Genomic DNA, 18,325 nt, shown 5'->3' with positions numbered 1-18,325 from the left:
CCTTTGTAAAGGGAGTGACACAAGTGGCTGGACAGATGGTCTAAGAGTGCACTAGACCCATGAGGGATTGGAATGGGTGTACCATGATGGTGAGCTTTCATGTCACATGCTTCATTTAGAAGCATGCAAGCCAAGCATGGAAACTGTGTAAAACGTCTGTTGTAAAAGCACCCCTCTCTGCAGTAAATCCCATGTCTGTCTGAAATATGGGGTGACCCATGTGAAATTCACACTCATCAAGGGATGAGCTGAGATTTCACCCAAGATGCTCCTCACCACAGGCTATCTGATTACAGGGCAGTGCAGCCAAAGCTTGCCCGGCTGTTTGTGGGAGTTGCAAAGCCAGGACTGAAAATGGAAGAGGCGTGTGAATTGCTACCATCACTCTGACAAATCTCATCCCCACCGCCAAGCTTTTTAGAGAGTCAATACACTGGTCGCACTGTGCTGTCTCTCAGTACTGTCCCCAGGAACGCATGCCAATGCACAGCTGGGGCCTTTGGTATTTGAGAAATAAATATAGCAAAGGCATTTATTGTCATTGTGGCCAGACTATGAACAGCCATTGGGCATGTATCATTAAGGCCCAGAAGAGGAAGCAATAGGACGTTACCAAGTCTAATTTAGCCCATTAACCTGGGATCACTGCCACACCACATTTCAGCCTACAAACAGTATGAGATTTGCAGAAGCAATGAAAACAGTGTAATCCCATAATCTTTTTTTTATACAGTTACATAACATAAACGAGCCACCTTCTCTTAAGAGCCATGGAAGCCTGACAGATAGGCACACTAACTAATCAAAGACAGAAGACACACTGTTAAGCCAAACATGTTTTAAACTGAATAAAATAAACATTTTTTAAAAGCCTGAATCCCTATTTCAATGGTTCAAGTGTACACTCATATTTAACTGAGAAGAGTCATTCCTGCGGTTTTTAAACTTTCCATTCTAGCCACACATTTTTGGCCATGAAAAAAAGAAAAATCACCCCCCAAAAATGCTCGCCCAACCAAATCTAAGCAAGGAGTTAGAGTAGTGGCTCTCTACCTTTCCAGACTACTGTCCCACTTTCAGGAGTCTGATTTGTCTTGTGTACCCCCAAGTTTCACCTCACCTAAAAACTGCTTGCTTACAAAATCAGACAAAAAAATCCAAAAGTGTCACAGCACCCTGTTACTGAAAAATTGCTACGTTCTCATTTTTACCATTTAATTATCAAATACATCGATTGGAATATAAATATTGTACTTACATTTCAGTGTATGGTCTATAGAGCAGTATAAACCAGTCATTGTCTGTATGAATGTTAGTTTGCACTGACTTCGCTAGTGTGGTTTATGTAACCTGTTGTCAAACTAGGCAAATATGTAGATGAGTTGGTGTACCCTGGGAAGACCTCTGCGTACCCCCAGGGGTACATGTACCTCTGGCTGAGAACCACTGAGTTAGAGGAAACTTTGCATGACAGGGCAGAAGCACTAGACAGAGAGTCATGTCCCATTCTGAAATGTTACCCCATTAGTATGTAAATTCAAAGCTTAAGACTGAAGTGCCATCAATAACTCACAGAGGTCTGGAATGTTGGCCTTAGCCATGTATTTCCTCATATTTGTCTGGTTTCAGCTACTTCCTGAATGTCAGTTAAGCTTAGTGTGTGTGTTTCTCTATTGTTTCAATTAGGGCTATGGGCAGTGCTAGAAGAAGCACAATTTGTAAGCATATTATAATTGCAAAGCAAAATATTGTAAACACCACAGAAAATGCTTTCCCTAAATTGGAGGCAAACTAAGACCTGAAACAAAAAATCTAAAAGCATTTGCAAGCCAAATAGAATTCTGTAGTGTGCAATCCACACCAAAGCAAATGACATACAACAATAATTAGTGCAGATTACACAGCAATTAACATGATTATGATTATGCTAGTTGAAATAATTTATACTATAATATCCACACTTGCATTGCAATACAATGCATGTCCAGAGAAAAAAGAATATCAACCAAATTAGGCTCTTGGTTCTGCATGCATGAAGACCAGTACAGCTCCAAGGCAGTAAGAGAGGAGAATTTGTCCAGATTTCTCTAAGAAATTTTCCTGTCATGTTATCAATGCAAGGCAGTTCTGCGGTTTTTAATAGAAATAATTTGTTTTTGATAATATAATGTTTTAAAATAGAATAAGTAACATGGACAGTTCCTGAATGCTCCCAGACCTCCAGTTCTAATATAATAAGAATATTCAGATACTGAAATCCAAACGTAGGTGATCTCCCTTTTTTTTTTGCTGTCTGCAAGCAGTTCTTTCCCTATGATAGTAAACATATAAGTAAATTATAAAGTTCAAAGTAATTTATTATCTGGGATTAGGTTCTGACTATCATCAGATACAAACAATGAGGACCCACAAGATCTTAAGAACAATTGGACGTATCCTGATCTGTTTTCATGGACAAGAAAGTGTGACGCAGTCTTCTCAAGACTCAAGAGCTACACTTGGGAGCTGTGCTGATGGCTCTATGTGGTCAGTGTTGCTGCCATATGTGCTACCACATCTGAGAGAGACTAAGCTGTGTTTCCAAGAGCTCCCTTGGATGGCACGGTCTAACAATGCTAAGGAGGTACCGGGGGGAAGAATAGCTAGTGATGTTCATCGGCCATTGACTTGGAATTGAAATCCTTGGATGCTTTGCATTCACAAGGGCAGTGTAGCTGCAGTGAATAGTACCACAAGATTCCCAAGATGAGATAGCATGTGCTAAGTGTCACAAATGTATGTCTGTCTTCTACTCCTGCTGTCTTGTAAACTAGTAACAGCTCATTGAGATTATCTGGGGACAGGGGCACTCAGCTTCAAGAGAGGCAACTGACAGCTTCCAAACAAGACCCTGCAGGAAGACTATCAACAGAGGGACCAGAGCAAGTAGCTCTCATTCTTCAAGAAGAGTTGTCCTATGGCATGAAAAGAGATTGAGTGAAGCTGTCTCTTACTCCTCCCCTTCACTCCTGAAGGTAGCCTCACTCACCCGTTGTAACAAGGTCTGCAGAAAGTCTTTGAAGATTCCATAATCACCAGTGCTGGATGGCACTCATCTCTGGCACTTGCAGAGAGACACTGAAAGCTTGAGCAACGTAAATATTTACTACCAGGTTATCAGCACAGATGCCAATACAGCCAAAATTACCACTGTAGACAAATGTAAACATTGTGCCATTTTGTCATCACTCCTCTTGGAAGAGTCTATAGTAATATTGCAATGAGCATGACTGAACACTGCTGCCCTCTACTACATGAAACTGGCCGCACACTAGTAACAGCTAATGGAGCTGCTCCTTTTGCAGCAGGACAGTCAAGGTTCTGTCTCCACCATCACCATGAAGCTTCAAGTATGCATCATTGTGAGAACCATGAAGTTTGTAGGGTGCAGTGGGCTTGTTACCATATCAATGGGCCTAGAGGAAGGACAGACCCTTCATCCCACAGAAGAGTATCTGCACAGAACCCAGCATGTAAGAGATGACGCTATAGTATAACCTAAGTCTAGCAGGGATGTGACGAATACCCAAAACCGTTATGATCTTTATATGTGTGTCCAGTCACTCTGGGACTGTTCAGAAGTGTTTGGATACTGATCCCTCCAAGTGAAGGCCCCCTGAATAGTCCCCTATCTCCTGCATACTGGGCTTAGCAGCTCTGTAGTTCAGCAATTTCAACCTTGTTACCCAAGGATGCAGTAAATTCATATAGTTTTGAATTCACTTTCTAATAAAAAGTTGACATTTTATTCTGTGTGATGTCTCTTATTTACTGGGATTCAGAGTTGACAGCCATTTTTGTCCAAATACTTAATATCAGAGAATTACAGAAAAAGTTAATCAAATTCCTGATCTCTGTACACTGGGCTGAATATAATAGCCTTATATCACTCCCTTTTGGCAGCTGCTAGCTCAGGAAAGGAAAACTATCCCACATATATTAGCAAGAAGTGAAAGCTAGGTAGATTTGTTTCTCATTACTAGGGGTCTGTGTAAGCGAAATCTTAATAAAACTGAGATCAACTGATACAAGACACACAGGCTTTTTCTCATTAACTAACTAGATTCATAATCTTCCGTTTGTTTTCATTTGATACAGCTTCCTGCCTAGTACTTCAGTCTTAGATTATTTGAGGCCATTTTCAGTTATAAGGTTAGGATTTGGAATTTGCCATTCCATAAACTTGAGAACGACTCTAGATTGTGACATCTCTTCCAGCCTGAATGCAAAGGATGGTTCTGAAATTAGGCCATGGCTGGACCAATAGGTGGCTTTTATTTATCTCCCTATAGAGATAAATACTGTGCTGCCCACAGTCTACAATGCTGCCTATTTATTATAAATCCAGCACAGTTCATCTCAATGATGTAGCTTAATCCATAATTTCTTATTTATTGCCATTCACTTACAGTTACGCCTACGTAATTTGGACCAAAGACCTAAGACAACCATAGGAATTAAGATAAAAGCATTCCTAAATGCAATGCTAGAGTAGAATTCTGCACACTAAGGATGCTCTGCTCTCTGACGAAGGACTTGTGTCAATTACCTATGCCTAAGTCTAACCATTGCTTTTATTGGTTTTAAATTCCATTTCGTACCAGCAACAGACAAGGCTCAGAAAGGCATTTTCAAACTACAACAAAAGGTATTTAGAATAGTAGCTGTGTGGGGACTTGCTCTTCAGCAAATTAATTCTGGTTTGTATTTATTTTACCATGTAAACCTGACTTCACAGGGCTCAGACCGCTACACAATAAGAATGGAGTGTTTAACATTATAGGGAAGACCCTAGTATTAATCTTGAAAAATCACATACATTCAGTGTAGCTACAGATCAGAATCTGACTGCACACAACTACAGGGTGACTATACATCAGGTAGGCACTAAACCCCACTTTGCAAGGACTGCAGTCTGAAAGTCAGGTAATTTTGTATACAGAAACGAAAAAGATATGTGCACAATACAAGCAAAAATGACTTGGAGTTAGATTGTGCCATGGATTGTGTGGGCATGAGACATGCAAGGGGGTAACCTCCCCTCTTGCCCCACCACACACATAAACCTCTTATGTTCCTGTATAGCCTCCCTGGCCTTGGTTCGGGGTATGCTGGAGAAAGCAGGTGGGTTGCGAGTGGGCAGAGACTTGGCTGGTGCAGCTGATCTGGGGAGAGGAGTAGTTTATTTGCTACTGCAAATAAATAGTGGGACAATGGAGAGATTCCCTGCACAGCCCCTGGCCAATGGAGCTATGCACCTTCTTCCACACAGGGCTCCTGGCAGAACGATGACATAGACCTTGATTTGAGGACTTCTGAAAATCCAGCCCATGTAAGTGCTTCACATCTGGGATGTAGAGTCACTGTCTGTCTGAAGATCCCCATAATACCAGGGCGGAATTTCAAATAAGATGCCCGCCTTGTGTCTTCATTTCCAGGTCTATTTGGAGGGTTTCAGTCAAATCCTTAGCACTTACGTGCCCAATTCTGAACCCTTCCTCATGTCAGGATTCTCTCTGGTTTCAACTGGCCTGTTCTCAGGAATAAATTCTATCCCTGCAAGCAAAGGCTGCACACTTGGCCTCTGTGCTAATGTCGTTTTGTGTGTGTTTTATGTTCTGACCCTTTTCCGGGGCTAATTTCCTCAGTTTCTAGTCCCTCACAGCTGTGACCCAAGCTGAGCCACGTTAAGTATCTACCTGTCTGGCTGCTTATATATGCCATTGTCCAACTTGCTTACAGCTTGTTAACATTTTCTTCAAAAATTAACATGTCATACATTTATACACCTTAATATAAAATCTTCCCTTAGTGGTAAACGTGTGAGCGTATGGCATACAAATCCACAGAGAGACTGCATTATCTCTTTAAATCATCTCTAGAGAATACATCAAGGAATATTATCCTGCTTGAAGTGTGGTTTTGAAGTAGCGGCTTTCATCTAACATTCCACTGATCCTGGTTTGGAACCGACTACCTCCTTTGATTTGATGGTTTGACCTTAAATACCATGCTCCCCCACTGAGCTTCCTTCTCCACACGTTGAAAAGAATGTAGCCTGAAACATCTCTGGGCCAATGACTGTATAGTACCTGACCTGATTAGGCAGTCACTTTTCTACAGAGGTTTTAAATAATGTATTAAAATTAATGACAACAGTATTAACCTCTCAATTATGCTCCACAATGTAACTTTCCTATTTCCACCTCTTTTCTCTACTCTTCAGTCTATAAAATGGCAGCTACCTTAAATGATGGTGCGATCGGTCAAACCAAGACATATTCGTAAAATGCATACTTGATAAGACATTCTTTGTAATCTTTGGTACTCTTTGGCCATTGTGTGATAACTCCCCATTTTTAACATTCATGTGTAATAACAATTACAGGTGTCTCCTCTGTTCCCCTCCATGTACTTGCAAACTAGACAAGATTGGAAAAAACTTTCCAAGAGTGCTCGCTGAAGGCTGCTTCTGAGCAGTTTAGCAGACTAAAATAGTTCATTAGTTGGTGTGTTATGCAAACTGAACAAAACATGAAATTGTGTATATTTTAATTATATTTTAATTAGACAGCAAGTTTTGAAAATGTAATAACATATCTTTGCCAGATAAGCCACTTTGATGAATCCATCAGCAATGTTTGCAAATTGATTGATTTTTTCCCCCTACTGTTTTAAAAATACACTGGCTTGAAAGAAAAATAAACATGAAACCAGTAGATGTCACCACCTGTGGTGATTGGGACTGATTCAAAAGGCAATCATGGCGCCCCGTAATCATTGGTGCGGTTTTATTGCTGAATGACAATCAACATGCAAGAAGCCACCTGCAGCAGTTATGTTTCGGTTCTTACTTGGACCTGCAGTTGCTTTTGCATTCAGATTAGAATCACATCTCCCGAGGGTTTGCCCTCCAGTGTCCACACCAAATGGGCAACAATGGTTCTGGCTGAAATATTGGTGCATTGCTCAGGAAAAGGTCTAGTAGGCAGCTCTCATGACATGTCGGTCGAAGCAGTTGTGAGATGGAAGGAGTTGTGCATTCCCTCTTTTCTCTCCATTAAATGGTGGGAACAGGCATTAGAGTCTCTGGGACCAGCAGTAGACATCACTCTGACCCTAAGCCTTTTACTTTCCCACCGCCAAAGGGGGCGTAGATGGAGTCATGCAGACCATAACCGCATGTACAATGGCACATAATTCAGTGTGTCATTTTTCTCTGCCTAGATGGGTGAGTTTGCATATGTCTCCAGTTGTAGTTAAAGCTTTTGACAAGGCATATGATTGCTAAAGGCCAAACACAAGCCACTGGCATCACAGCACTAGTCTGAATCACAGACAGAGACCCAAGCATCTCTCCCTACTCCTGGCTTCACAGCTGTGGCTATATCGCCATCCCAGATGCCTCCACAAACAACAAGCTGTTCCTGAAGCAAATTGTGAATGGCTGCTGCACACTTCCCAACAGGTGCAGAATGTTAGACCTGAACCAGCTCTTTAGGGGACTGCAAAACGTGTTGGTGTCATCAGAATATCAGAGTCTGGGCCAGGTGTCTTCAGTGTGCGCCTGCTCTGAGAGCCTCGAGCTCCGCTGAGCTTCAGTGGCATGATTGTGTCAGTCAGAGGCAATATCCACTCCATCAGAATAGGCAGCTTGCAGCCAAACAGAAGGTGCAGGGGCTCCTGAGTATGGCTGCTCATGTGAAGCCAGGGCTGAGATCAGCCACAGAAGCGGAGGCAACTTTTCTAGAAGATATCATGCTTCTTCCTCCAAGGTTGCAACAAGTGCGATCACAGCGTCTCTTCTTCTTCTAGCTCTTCTATTGTTCACTAAGCCCCGTATGAGACAATAGACAGCTACCACTATTTGTGAGACCTAGAGGAAAAAGCCCAGTAGGAAACAATTAAGTGGACCTCTGCCAGATCCAGTAACAAAACCATGTATTTACTATTTGTTCTTCTCTGTTACTCAGTAGAACTTTTAAAGTTTTCTCAAAGAAGAAAAACAATAGCTTGCTTGTTCCAAAATGTGGTTTAAAAAAGCCGTGGTAGACATTTCCGTGGTTCTTGCTCAAAGTCTGTCTTGTTCGTTTGTTTATCACAAGCGCTGGGACACTATTATGGATACAACGTCTAGAGCTGCATGGCTTGCTGCAATGTTAAGCCTGTCCGTGACATGGATTTACCTTCCAGCTACAGATAACATTTGTCCTTTTAGACAGCTGGTTCATCCCATGTATTCTATTCGGTGTCTGCACCACACTCCAGTCCAGACCTAACAATCCACACTGAGAACAGAGTGGCACTTTTGATTTTGAGTTTTCCTTCCTATATTCTCCTATGGGGCCCGTTCCGTCTGTACACACGTGACAGATATTTTGCATTGACAGAAGGTACAGCAGTAGTCTGAGCTTGGCATCCCCCCCACCCCATTAGCATCCAGCAAAGCATACATGGTCTGTGACACTGAGAGATGTCCATGTAGCCTACCTTGTCCTGTCAAACAGAGAGAAATTTCAGTGGCAGCTGCCAGATATGGTTTCCATTGCCGACTTCATTCCGCTGCAAATCTGACCAAGTATCCACAATGAAAGGGCTTGGAATAAGCATGCCCTACATTGCAAGGGCTGTCAAACAGCCCCTGAACTCCTTCAAGAGTAGAAGAAAGATCTTGTGGTTAAAGCAGTAGACTGGGATTCAGAAGAGCTAGGTAAATCACTTAGACTCTCTGTGCCCCAGTTCTGCATCTGTAAAACAGAGACAATAATATTCCCCTCCCTGGCACGCTGGTGAAGTGCTCAGGTACGAGGTGAAATGCACTGTGGAAGAAGTCTAAATTAAAAAATGCAGTTTGGTGTGTGCTGTAGGCCACAATTCCTATTTTCCCTTTTGTGGAATGGATCAGTAGTATTGTGACGTGCTTGGTGATCTGACCAAAAATGGCCTGCCCATCCAATGATTCACACACATTTCCTTCATGTCACAATCTCCACCTGCACCAAGCTTTTGAACACAGGTGCTGTGGGTGAAATCCTGACCCCACTGAAGTCAGTGGCAAAAGTCCCATTAACCTCAGTGAGACCAGGATTTCACCCCATGATTCCATTACTTCCTTGAAGGAGAGTAGCCACACAGTTACTGTAAATACACCTGAGAACATCTAGGTGTGGGTATGACAGTGTCCAATTCAAGTAATGTGAAACCCTCTCATGTTAGTTCATGGCTTTCCAATTCATTCGGTAGCTGCTACTGTCTCTCTTTAACATCACCATTTTCTGTTGCTCTGCATAACACTCCCATTTCTAATAGTGCTCAGGCAGCTACCAATTGCAGTAGGAGCGTATGTTAGAGAATTCATGGAGCACTTCCTAACACAGAGGTTCTCAGGGGTCTTCCCGGGGCACACCAACTCATCTAGACATTTGCCTAGTTTTACAACAGGCTACATAAAAAGCACTAGTGAAGTCAGGACAAACTAAAATTTCCTACAGACAATGACTGATTTATACTGCTCTATACACTATACACTGAAATGTAAGTACAATATTTATATTCTAATCGATTTATTTTATAATTATATGGTAAAAATGAGAACATACGCAATTTTTCAGCAATAGTGTACTCTGATACTTTTGTATTTTTTATGTCTGATTTTATAAGCAAGTAGTTTTTAAGTGAGGTGAAATTTAGGGGTACACAAGACAAATCTGACTCCTGAAAGGGTACCGCAGTCTGGAAAGGCTGAGAGCCACTGTCCTAACATGATACGGCAGTAATGAAGGGAGTACTAAAGATAAAGATGTGACTAAGACTGCATGAAACGGGGAACTCTGAATACTATTCTTAAGTTTTCCCAAACTTATTGTGACTCAAAGTTCTGGATATTGATCCGAACACAAAGTCCAAAGCTTTTTAATGTTCACCAGTCAGTAGTTCTTACCCAGCTGAATACAGTCCCTTATATTTAAAAGGGCAATGAACAATCATCAGAAATAGACATCAGATAGTAACCAATGTCACAACTAAATGTCATTGCTTTGGACGTCTGGTCAAGTGAAGGGGTACTGGTGTGGAAGAGCTGATGTTGGCTGGTGACATGGTTTGGCTTTGTACCTGCCTCTTTTATAATTCTAAGAGGGAAAAATGCAGAAATGCAGCTTTACACAGGAAATACTGTACCTTTAAAATACCATTAGCCTAATAGCACCTTGCTGTCTTGTTGCAATCTGCCAAGTTTAAAAGCATGCAAAATCAGAAATCTGGATGGCTTTTTTTTTAAAAAAGTAGCTCCTGGAGGCCCTAGGAAGGCTATGTTTTCTTGGCTCCTGTGCCCTATACATCCTGCTGTGTGTTACACTTGGCATTTACTGTTTAAAGTTTCTACAGAGGATATGTTTGGTGTGAGCTCTCTGTTTCTCACAACTCGACCTGCAGCACATACCATCCATTACCACAGATGTTTTTTTAGTTCTAAGAAAGTTCTGGACAGCTCTTACCTCAGGCTCAGGGTGCTGTGGCTGTCCAGGGATTGCCTTGAGAGACTTCCAGCCACACTGGGAACTGAAGGTGATGACCAGCCCACTGAAGACCCTATCCAGGATTTGATGCTTTCTTCTGGCTCCAGACTTAGAGTGGAGCCTAAGCTAGACTGATTGTCCCTGTAAGCAGAACACGCCACCATTTTACTTTGCATTCACTCTGGCATGCCCTCGTTCCCCAAAGACAGGAAAGAAATCTGAGGTAAGCTGGCAAATAGGGTATTTGAAAACCTTATCCTGACTGGGTTATCTCACCTGTCTTCGCAGGCTCCCTTGACTTGAAAGAACCACATGGCCAGCCTCTCTCACTGTGTGGTAGAATTTGTACTCCAGACCCAGGTCAAACCAAGCCATGCACATGAAAAATGAAGCGGGGCAAAGATGACTAAAACCTAGACGGGTTCTCTTAGGGTGGTAATTTGGGGTGGCTTTTGTTTGATCTGTATTGGTCCCTTCATCCCTAATCATTTTTTTTTTTACACCTTTAGAGGACAGAATCTGTTCTGGTCTTTCACATCGTCAGCTCAGATTGGCTCAGAGTCTGCTTGCAGTGCACATGGAACAAACTTTTCCAGGCACCCTGATTTTCATGCAAGTTCCCCTTCAGCTGGCTGTTTCTCCGTATGCTGGTGAAATGCTCTGTACCCTGGATTGGTGGTGTGCAAACACAATCCCCATCTGATTCACTGGATCTTCAGCTCTGGGATGGTGGCTTTCATCGTAAAACACATTTGAACCAGTCCTCCAGGTCTGTATCAGAGGTGGGCACAAACCTTTCAAAAGGGTTTCACACTATGTTAGGGGTTTGTGTTCATTTATCATTAGTGTCCACTCCTGATATGGTGATAGGTTGATTCCCTTTAAGAGATTCACTTCCTTTAAAAGTACAAGCCAGTTTAATATTCTCACATCAGACCCGGCAAAGAAAAAAAACCTGAGACCATCTAACTTGAATTAATAGGCAGAATATCTAGGGAAAATGTGGAAGATCAATGTAGCTGCAGCGTATGTAAAGGCAATACATCTGAAATGCCATCTGATACTAATCAAAGCACATCTAATAGGAACACGATCACATTTTCACCAAGTATTGACATCTCCTTGGCAAATGAGATTTTGACAACTATGAGACAATATCACAAAAAAGGTGAAAAGCTTTAACCAGCCAGCAAATCTTAGGGTTCACTTACATATCTCTTCTTAAACAGGCAGATTCCAGGGCTGTCTGGACACTGTAATGAAGGAAGAAAAGATCATTGCACTTGGCGATGGATTGTGCTGTCTTTACTAAACCACAGTGGAAGTCAGAGGATCAGCTTCTGTTTGAGGAAATCAGAAACGTTTCAGATTCATTGTAACACAACTTTCTCCTCCAGCTGTCATTACAAGGAGGAGCAGAGCTACCAGGGCGTTTTTCTTTCTGTCCAAAATATGTCCTAAAAGTCAGATACACCAGAGAAGAAAGGCACATGGGTATGCGTGCACGCATGCACACCCCACCATTGTGCACACTGGGGGGTGGTATATTGGTAGAGTGATGTATGCCACTCCAGAGCCCACTGATGGTAATGCAAGTTGTGCCAGCTGGATGGCTAACTATCCTGTAACATGCTCAAACACATAGCCCAGATCTGTAGGCTGACTAAAGGGACTGATGTGACAAGCACATGTTATGCCTGCTGTGAGCCACAATGCTATTTGCAGTTCTTCTGCATCAGAACATATGGGTTTTCCTAGGATTTACTTAATGCAATATGTTTGTGGCTTGATGCTGTTTCTCACGCCTGTGTGCATCAGAATTAACTCCACTGAAGTCAGAGGTGACACACATCATCAGGCATTGATCAGTTGTAAATCTGAGCCCCCTGGAATGCATCATAAGCCTGGTTTGTTATAGATCCAGAAGGACTGAATTTACTAATTCAACTTAGTAACAGGTTGGGCTTGTTTTTAGGACCCACTGGTTAGACGTTAAAGACTGCAGGGAAATGAGAAAATCTGAAGCCATGGATGTAGAGGAGGGGTAAATAACTGTAAAAAGGCAGAACACCATTTTCCTCAGCACAGCAGCGTGGAGAGTTCCTGCTGAGAAGTACTTCTCATCTCGAAGTAAAGCATGAATTGTATCTGAAATCAGTTTTGATTAGAAAGAGCATTTCTGAGCTCTTGGGTTTCACCCTGTTTTACCCCATTTAATAACTGGGGAAAGAACTGCATCTTTTCAAAGAATGGTGTCAAAATATATGTATATATACACACATGCCCCATTCTTTTAAAATATATAATATTTACATAATATTGAATAAGTATATCTTTTCAAAGAATGGAGTGTGTGTGTATATATAACCCCTCTCTCTCTTTGTCATAATGCCCTCTTAGCAATGAGGGAAAGGAGAGAACAACAGTCATCAGAATGAAGCGAGTCCAGAAACGGGGAATGGCAATTGAATGGAAATTTTTTCTTGTCAAAATTTTTCAACCAGCTCTACTGCAAAAACGGATTCTCTCTCCCCATCCAACCTCAATTTTGAAGGCAAGTAAACGTGACAGGGCTGTCTGTTTTTTTAAATCAATAACTTCAATTTATTGAGCATCTAGTTGTCAGAAGTCTGATAATTAGATGATCTGTGGAAACATCCTTCTCTCACATTAGCAGCTATGGCTGGTGTAGCCCAGTGCGTTCCCCTTTAAGACTGAGGCTTTCCAGAGAATTCCTCTTACAAAGAGAGAGCAGCCCTGTATTCACTGCAAGGAGAGCCGGGAAGAGACAAAGCAGATTTATTTTCAGGAAGACCATCCTATTAGATCTGCTGCTGCAGGAGCAATGGCCTTGTCTGGAGGCTGTCTGGGAAAGAGACACTCCGAAGCAGTCGAAGAGACTAAAAAGCAGTTAGAAAGACAGATGGCAATGGATTGATTTACCATTAGAGAACAAATATTTAAGAGTTGTCTGAAGATGAGTAATAGAAGGGAGGTTTCAGACTAACATTTCAGATATTTGACTGGATCTGTGAAAGCTGTGGGGAAAAGAATGACTTTAGCTGAGTAAGAACAGGTCTCTCAAAAACAGATCTGGGAAGAGTAGTTAGACAATTAGCGAAGGAGAGACAGCAGGGCATCATGGGTTTTGGGGAAAATTCCCCTGATTTGGAGATTATTCGGTCACTTGTTTTGTTGAGCACAAAATTTACTGCTGGAATTATTTTGCCTTGTAATTTTAATTTTAATTAATTTGTAGGAGAATTATATTTTTAAATTTATCTGATGACAGCCTTTTTAAAGGCTCGTTGTCAAGGTTTTTAGGTGGTAAATTTGACTTGCACTGGACTCATTTTGCCCAACAGTCTGAAAGCACAAGGTCACAAGCACTTCTCTGCAGGAAGGAAATGTGAAATGTGCTGGAGAATAAAGATTTCAATTCCAACTGGCAATTCTGAGCCTCCTGCTGGGAACATGCGTTTTTCTGAAAAGTGAGATCATTTTGTGACACTGGCACTAAAACGATTATCCCACCCGAGACTGGAAATGCTTTTCCAGTGGCTTTAATATCTGATTAACAAACAGGAGTAAACTTTAAAAATTAAGCACATAATGATAAAAATATCAGTGTTGAATAGTTAAAACTAAGTTTAACCCCCTTCAATCCTGGCCTAAATCCACTTCAGTTGTGACACAGTAAAAGGAAGTTATCCACTAACTCGACCAGCTCTTTTGGAAAAGGCTGAAAGACAAAGGCAAAATAAGGGCCTGGTTTTCCCATTACCCTGCACCTTGTGTAGCCATTTCCACTTGTGTTAAAACACTGCCCTGCTGCATTGGGAGCATTCAACCCCTATTTTGCACTGATTCAAATGACTGCACAAGGTGAAGAGCCATGAGCCACAGAGCAGCAGGCCCTCATGTTCTGAAAAAACACAACCCACAGCTCTATTTATAAAAAGAAAAGGAGGACTTGTGGCACCTTAGAGACTAACCAATTTATTTGAGCATGAGCTTTCATGAGCTACAGCTCACTTCATCGGATTATGACACCAAACACAAGGGGATTAGAATCCCCTCCCTGAGGAGAACCATGCGTCTGGTGAAAAACTGAACAGGGATTTTTGGAACCCAAAGTCTTTTTTCATTGATAAATGGTCTCTTTTTTTTTTTAACGGAAAATTTTGCATAATAGGTGGCACTCACAAACTATGCTGAGTGGGATGATTTACATGAGCGTAGAAAATGGACCAATGATTTTTGTGACTAGACTATTTCCGTCACAATTAGAGACATCAGGCCCAGTGGTCGCTAGTGTATCTGCACCAGCTGCGGAATGCTTCCCCCAGGAATGAACCTGGCCTTCTTTGTTTTGTCTTGTTTCTTTGGTTTTAGTCTAGATACCTTTCTGTATCACTTTCATCACTGGATTGCACCTCTTCAAGGGCGACCTGCAGGTCCGCAATGCGTCTGATCGAGGTTTCCAGGTCAGCTTGCAAGGTCTGCCTCATTGCAGACAGCTCATCCACCTGCTTCTCCTAGGAAAAACATACGTTAAGATTAGGTTTTGTTCAGGAAAGTTGCAAACATTCAACCATGGACCTAAATATCTGAGATGGGTAACAAACCATTCACTTAAATAATGTATTTTCTTATAGAATGTATTTGTTATTATTCCAGTAGCACCTAGAGGTGCCAACCAAGATAATGGTCCCATTGTGCTAAGTCAGGTGCAAACACATGATAAGAGACCGTCACCGCCTCAAAGAGCTTACCATCTGAATGGACAAGATAAACCAGACAAAGAGTGGAAGAAAGGAAGCACTAGTATCTGATGTGCAGATGGGAAACTGAGGCACAGGGAGGTGAAGTGACTTCCCCAAGGTCACTCAGGAAATCGGTAGAAGACCTGGAGACTGTACCCAGATCTCCTGAGTCTAGTGATTTTAACCATTAGTCTATCTCCTCTTTCCTTCAAGAGCAGCCGTGTTATGGCAGAGGTTACAGTGCACCTCAAATCCTGTAAGGAGACCCCCAAACTCCTGAACGTTTCCTCTTGTTTTGAATGCTAACAGAGCTACGTCCTCTGATGGCTTTTGACTTGGGTTTTGGCCTCATGTTCTTTTCTGGTTTTCCTCAAACAGCCTTTAGAACTGCATTAACTGACCATATTTCTATCCCCCAAAATAAAATTAAACAAATGCAGGATTCTCTCTACCTCCTGGGTGCAGTTGGCAGTTGTCCCTGCGCTCTCTTTATGGTGGTGTTACACTGATCTGGCCAGAGGGTAGAGTCCATGATCTAGGATGCCTTTCCCATCTTTTCAGTCTTTGACCCATTGGATTTGGTTCCACCACAACTCTTTTAATGCTCAGGTTTTAAGATTCAGTTAAATTGTGCTTTATCCAGGCGAGATGTGAGGAAGGAAGCAGCTCATTCATAAGACTAATCTGGGAACAGACCTGCTGAGAGTGCAGGGGCCAAAGGGACATTTTTTGTGTATTTCTGGGTTGCTTATCCACTTACATAACATGGTACAAACTGCTTAAAGACGAAGCTCTTTTCCGAAACATTGCGAGCTTATAAGAAAATCAGGAGTTCAATTTAAACCACGGGTTGGAAAAGTGTCGCAGTCCTGGGTTCTATTGTTCACCGTCAACATCAGCAACAAGCTGCAGCTGAGATTTTCCCATCATAATTGCAATAATGGCCACCTGAGCTGGCGCTCATCACATGGGGAATTTTACTCTTTAATCACTCACAGTCTTAACTTTGCAGTTTTAATTTGCTTTTGAGTCTTTTCAGATCACAGCTGGAAAGGCATTCTTCAGCCCGCTTTCCTAAATCATCACATGACAGAGACAGAGCGCACGAGCTGCAAATTTAACTTGATGGAAGGTGCCAGCTGTAAAATTGCCGTCTTTGTGGTGACAAGGTGAGAGATGATTTGTAGTGCAGGCAGTGACAGGCCTCAGTGCAGGAGCTAGCCGCCTGTCAGAGTAAATAATGAAAGCCTTGGTATCACAGGGTGAGCAGCCCCGAGGGGAATAGCATTTCAGTTCATAAAACATGCAAAGAAATGTCTGAGTTTGGACTGCACACAATCACAGTTGCTTTTGGGAATGCTCCGATACTTGTAGAGACTTTAACGCTACCCAGATCTTTTTCAAATCTAGTATTTCCAGACCTTTTATTCCCCATCTATTAGGGGGGAAATGTAAGTGGATGTCTGACTGGTTCCCTTCAGGGAACTCCCCAGCCTAGGACTTAGAGTGGGAAAGGACATAGCAGGTCATTTTGTTCATCCTCGTGCCGATGCAGGTTAGCGGGGTATGGAAAGTGCTCCGGGACATGGCTTTCTGCTCCCGTCCTGTGGTGTTGTAGGCCACACAGTAGCAGACACTACACAACTGAGGTGGGAGATGCAGCCAAATGAAAAAAGCAAAAGACTCTAGCCTGGGAAGACATGCAGTGAAGTGTTAAATCACATGGGGAGAAAACACAGAGCTTTAGCGACCACATCTGTAATCAGCTATTTGTAAATTTAAAACCAACAGTAAAACAACCTATTGATAAAAAAGCAAACCCGCAGATATACCGATAACAGCCCTAATTAAAATAATTCCTCAGCTCCGGGAAGATGCGACTCGATTACATGTAGTTCACTGGCTGCATTCTGGTTTTGCTGAATTCTATTATTTTCCTGACATACCGATGGGGGACTGCGCTCCCTCCCCCCAGCACAGCGGGATGAAATTGCTTCTCCCTATCTGGGAATTCAGCTGCTTTCTTACTCAAGTTGGTGAAAATGAAAGGCCTTGGAGTCTTCTATAGAGGTGAAATATTAAGAAATAACGTAATTTTGCCAGTTTGCATTGTGAGGACGCTCTCTCTCCTTGGGCAGCTGCCGTGTATATCAGCTTGTTTTACATTGTGTTCACATGTAGTTATGAGCGTCTATAAAATGTGAAGGCTGCAATTTTCAGTGCCGCTTCTCCGGGATCTGGCCCCCTGTTCCCATTAAAAGCAATGCTAGTGAGGCACACAGAAAGGAAGTGAGACCGTTGAGTGAAATTCATTCATCTACCAAGGCCAGCACAAGGCGACTGCATCAGTCCCCCTCAGAGCTGTAGAGGTAGACTGAACCTTGGGTCAGCCTGGGATGGGGCAGCTCCTTGCAGAAGTAGTGGGACAAAACTCACCCCAAGTCACAGTCTCCCCTGTGCTCAGCTCGGGCTCTAGGAGGGGGAAGTAAGTTTTTGTACCCTTTTTGGAGTAGTGCTTACCTCCCTCCTTGCAGCTGGTTGGCTCTGCTGGTTGGCACACAGGAGGGAAGAGCCATGGCTCTACCCCTCTCCCACCCCATTACTGAGCTGCATACAAAGTCCATCGGTTCTGTGCCCCCTTGGGTCCCCTGCAAGGTTGTGTAGGACCAGGATACAATCTTGCCTGGTGGGTGAGGTAGAACTTAAGTGGTGCCTAGGTCGTGTGCTGGCTCTCTACATGGGGCTGAAATTGGTCCTTCCTCTGACATCTTAGGCCTGCATGTTCAAATGGTTCCATTGCAGGGCTGGAGAGCTGGGTTCTAAAGGACCCTGGGCCTCATCCTACAAGGTGCTGAATGAACTCCACTCCCAGAGACTTCAGTGGAAGGGGAGGGTTCAGCACCTTGCCAGACCTTGCTCTGGAGGTGATTTTAGGAAGGTCACTTTTACTGTTGGGGAAACCCAGAGAGGCCAATACAATTCACCTTCCAAGCAGGAGCTGTG

At 42.7% G+C, this 18,325-nt stretch overlaps 1 protein-coding gene across 3 annotated transcripts in view; it reads right to left on the bottom strand.

The window, feature by feature from the left end:
* MYO18B (myosin XVIIIB) overlaps nt 1–18,325 on the bottom strand; it is a 196,215-nt gene that overhangs the window by 17,991 nt on the left and 159,899 nt on the right. For all 3 annotated transcript variants that reach the window (XM_073312543.1, XM_073312542.1, XM_073312541.1), the window contains 3 exons: nt 14,961–15,094; nt 11,768–11,809; nt 10,536–10,697 (listed from right to left, as the gene is read on the bottom strand). In XM_073312543.1, coding sequence (XP_073168644.1) covers nt 10,536–10,697; nt 11,768–11,809; nt 14,961–15,094 — 338 coding nt within the window. The remainder of the gene's footprint in view (nt 1–10,535; nt 10,698–11,767; nt 11,810–14,960; nt 15,095–18,325) is intronic.

This window comes from Lepidochelys kempii, chromosome 15, assembly GCF_965140265.1.
Source record: "Lepidochelys kempii isolate rLepKem1 chromosome 15, rLepKem1.hap2, whole genome shotgun sequence".
Classification (NCBI taxonomy): domain Eukaryota; kingdom Metazoa; phylum Chordata; order Testudines; family Cheloniidae; genus Lepidochelys; species Lepidochelys kempii.
Note: the sequence above shows the minus strand (reverse complement) of the source record. Positions and strands in the feature narration are given on the sequence as shown.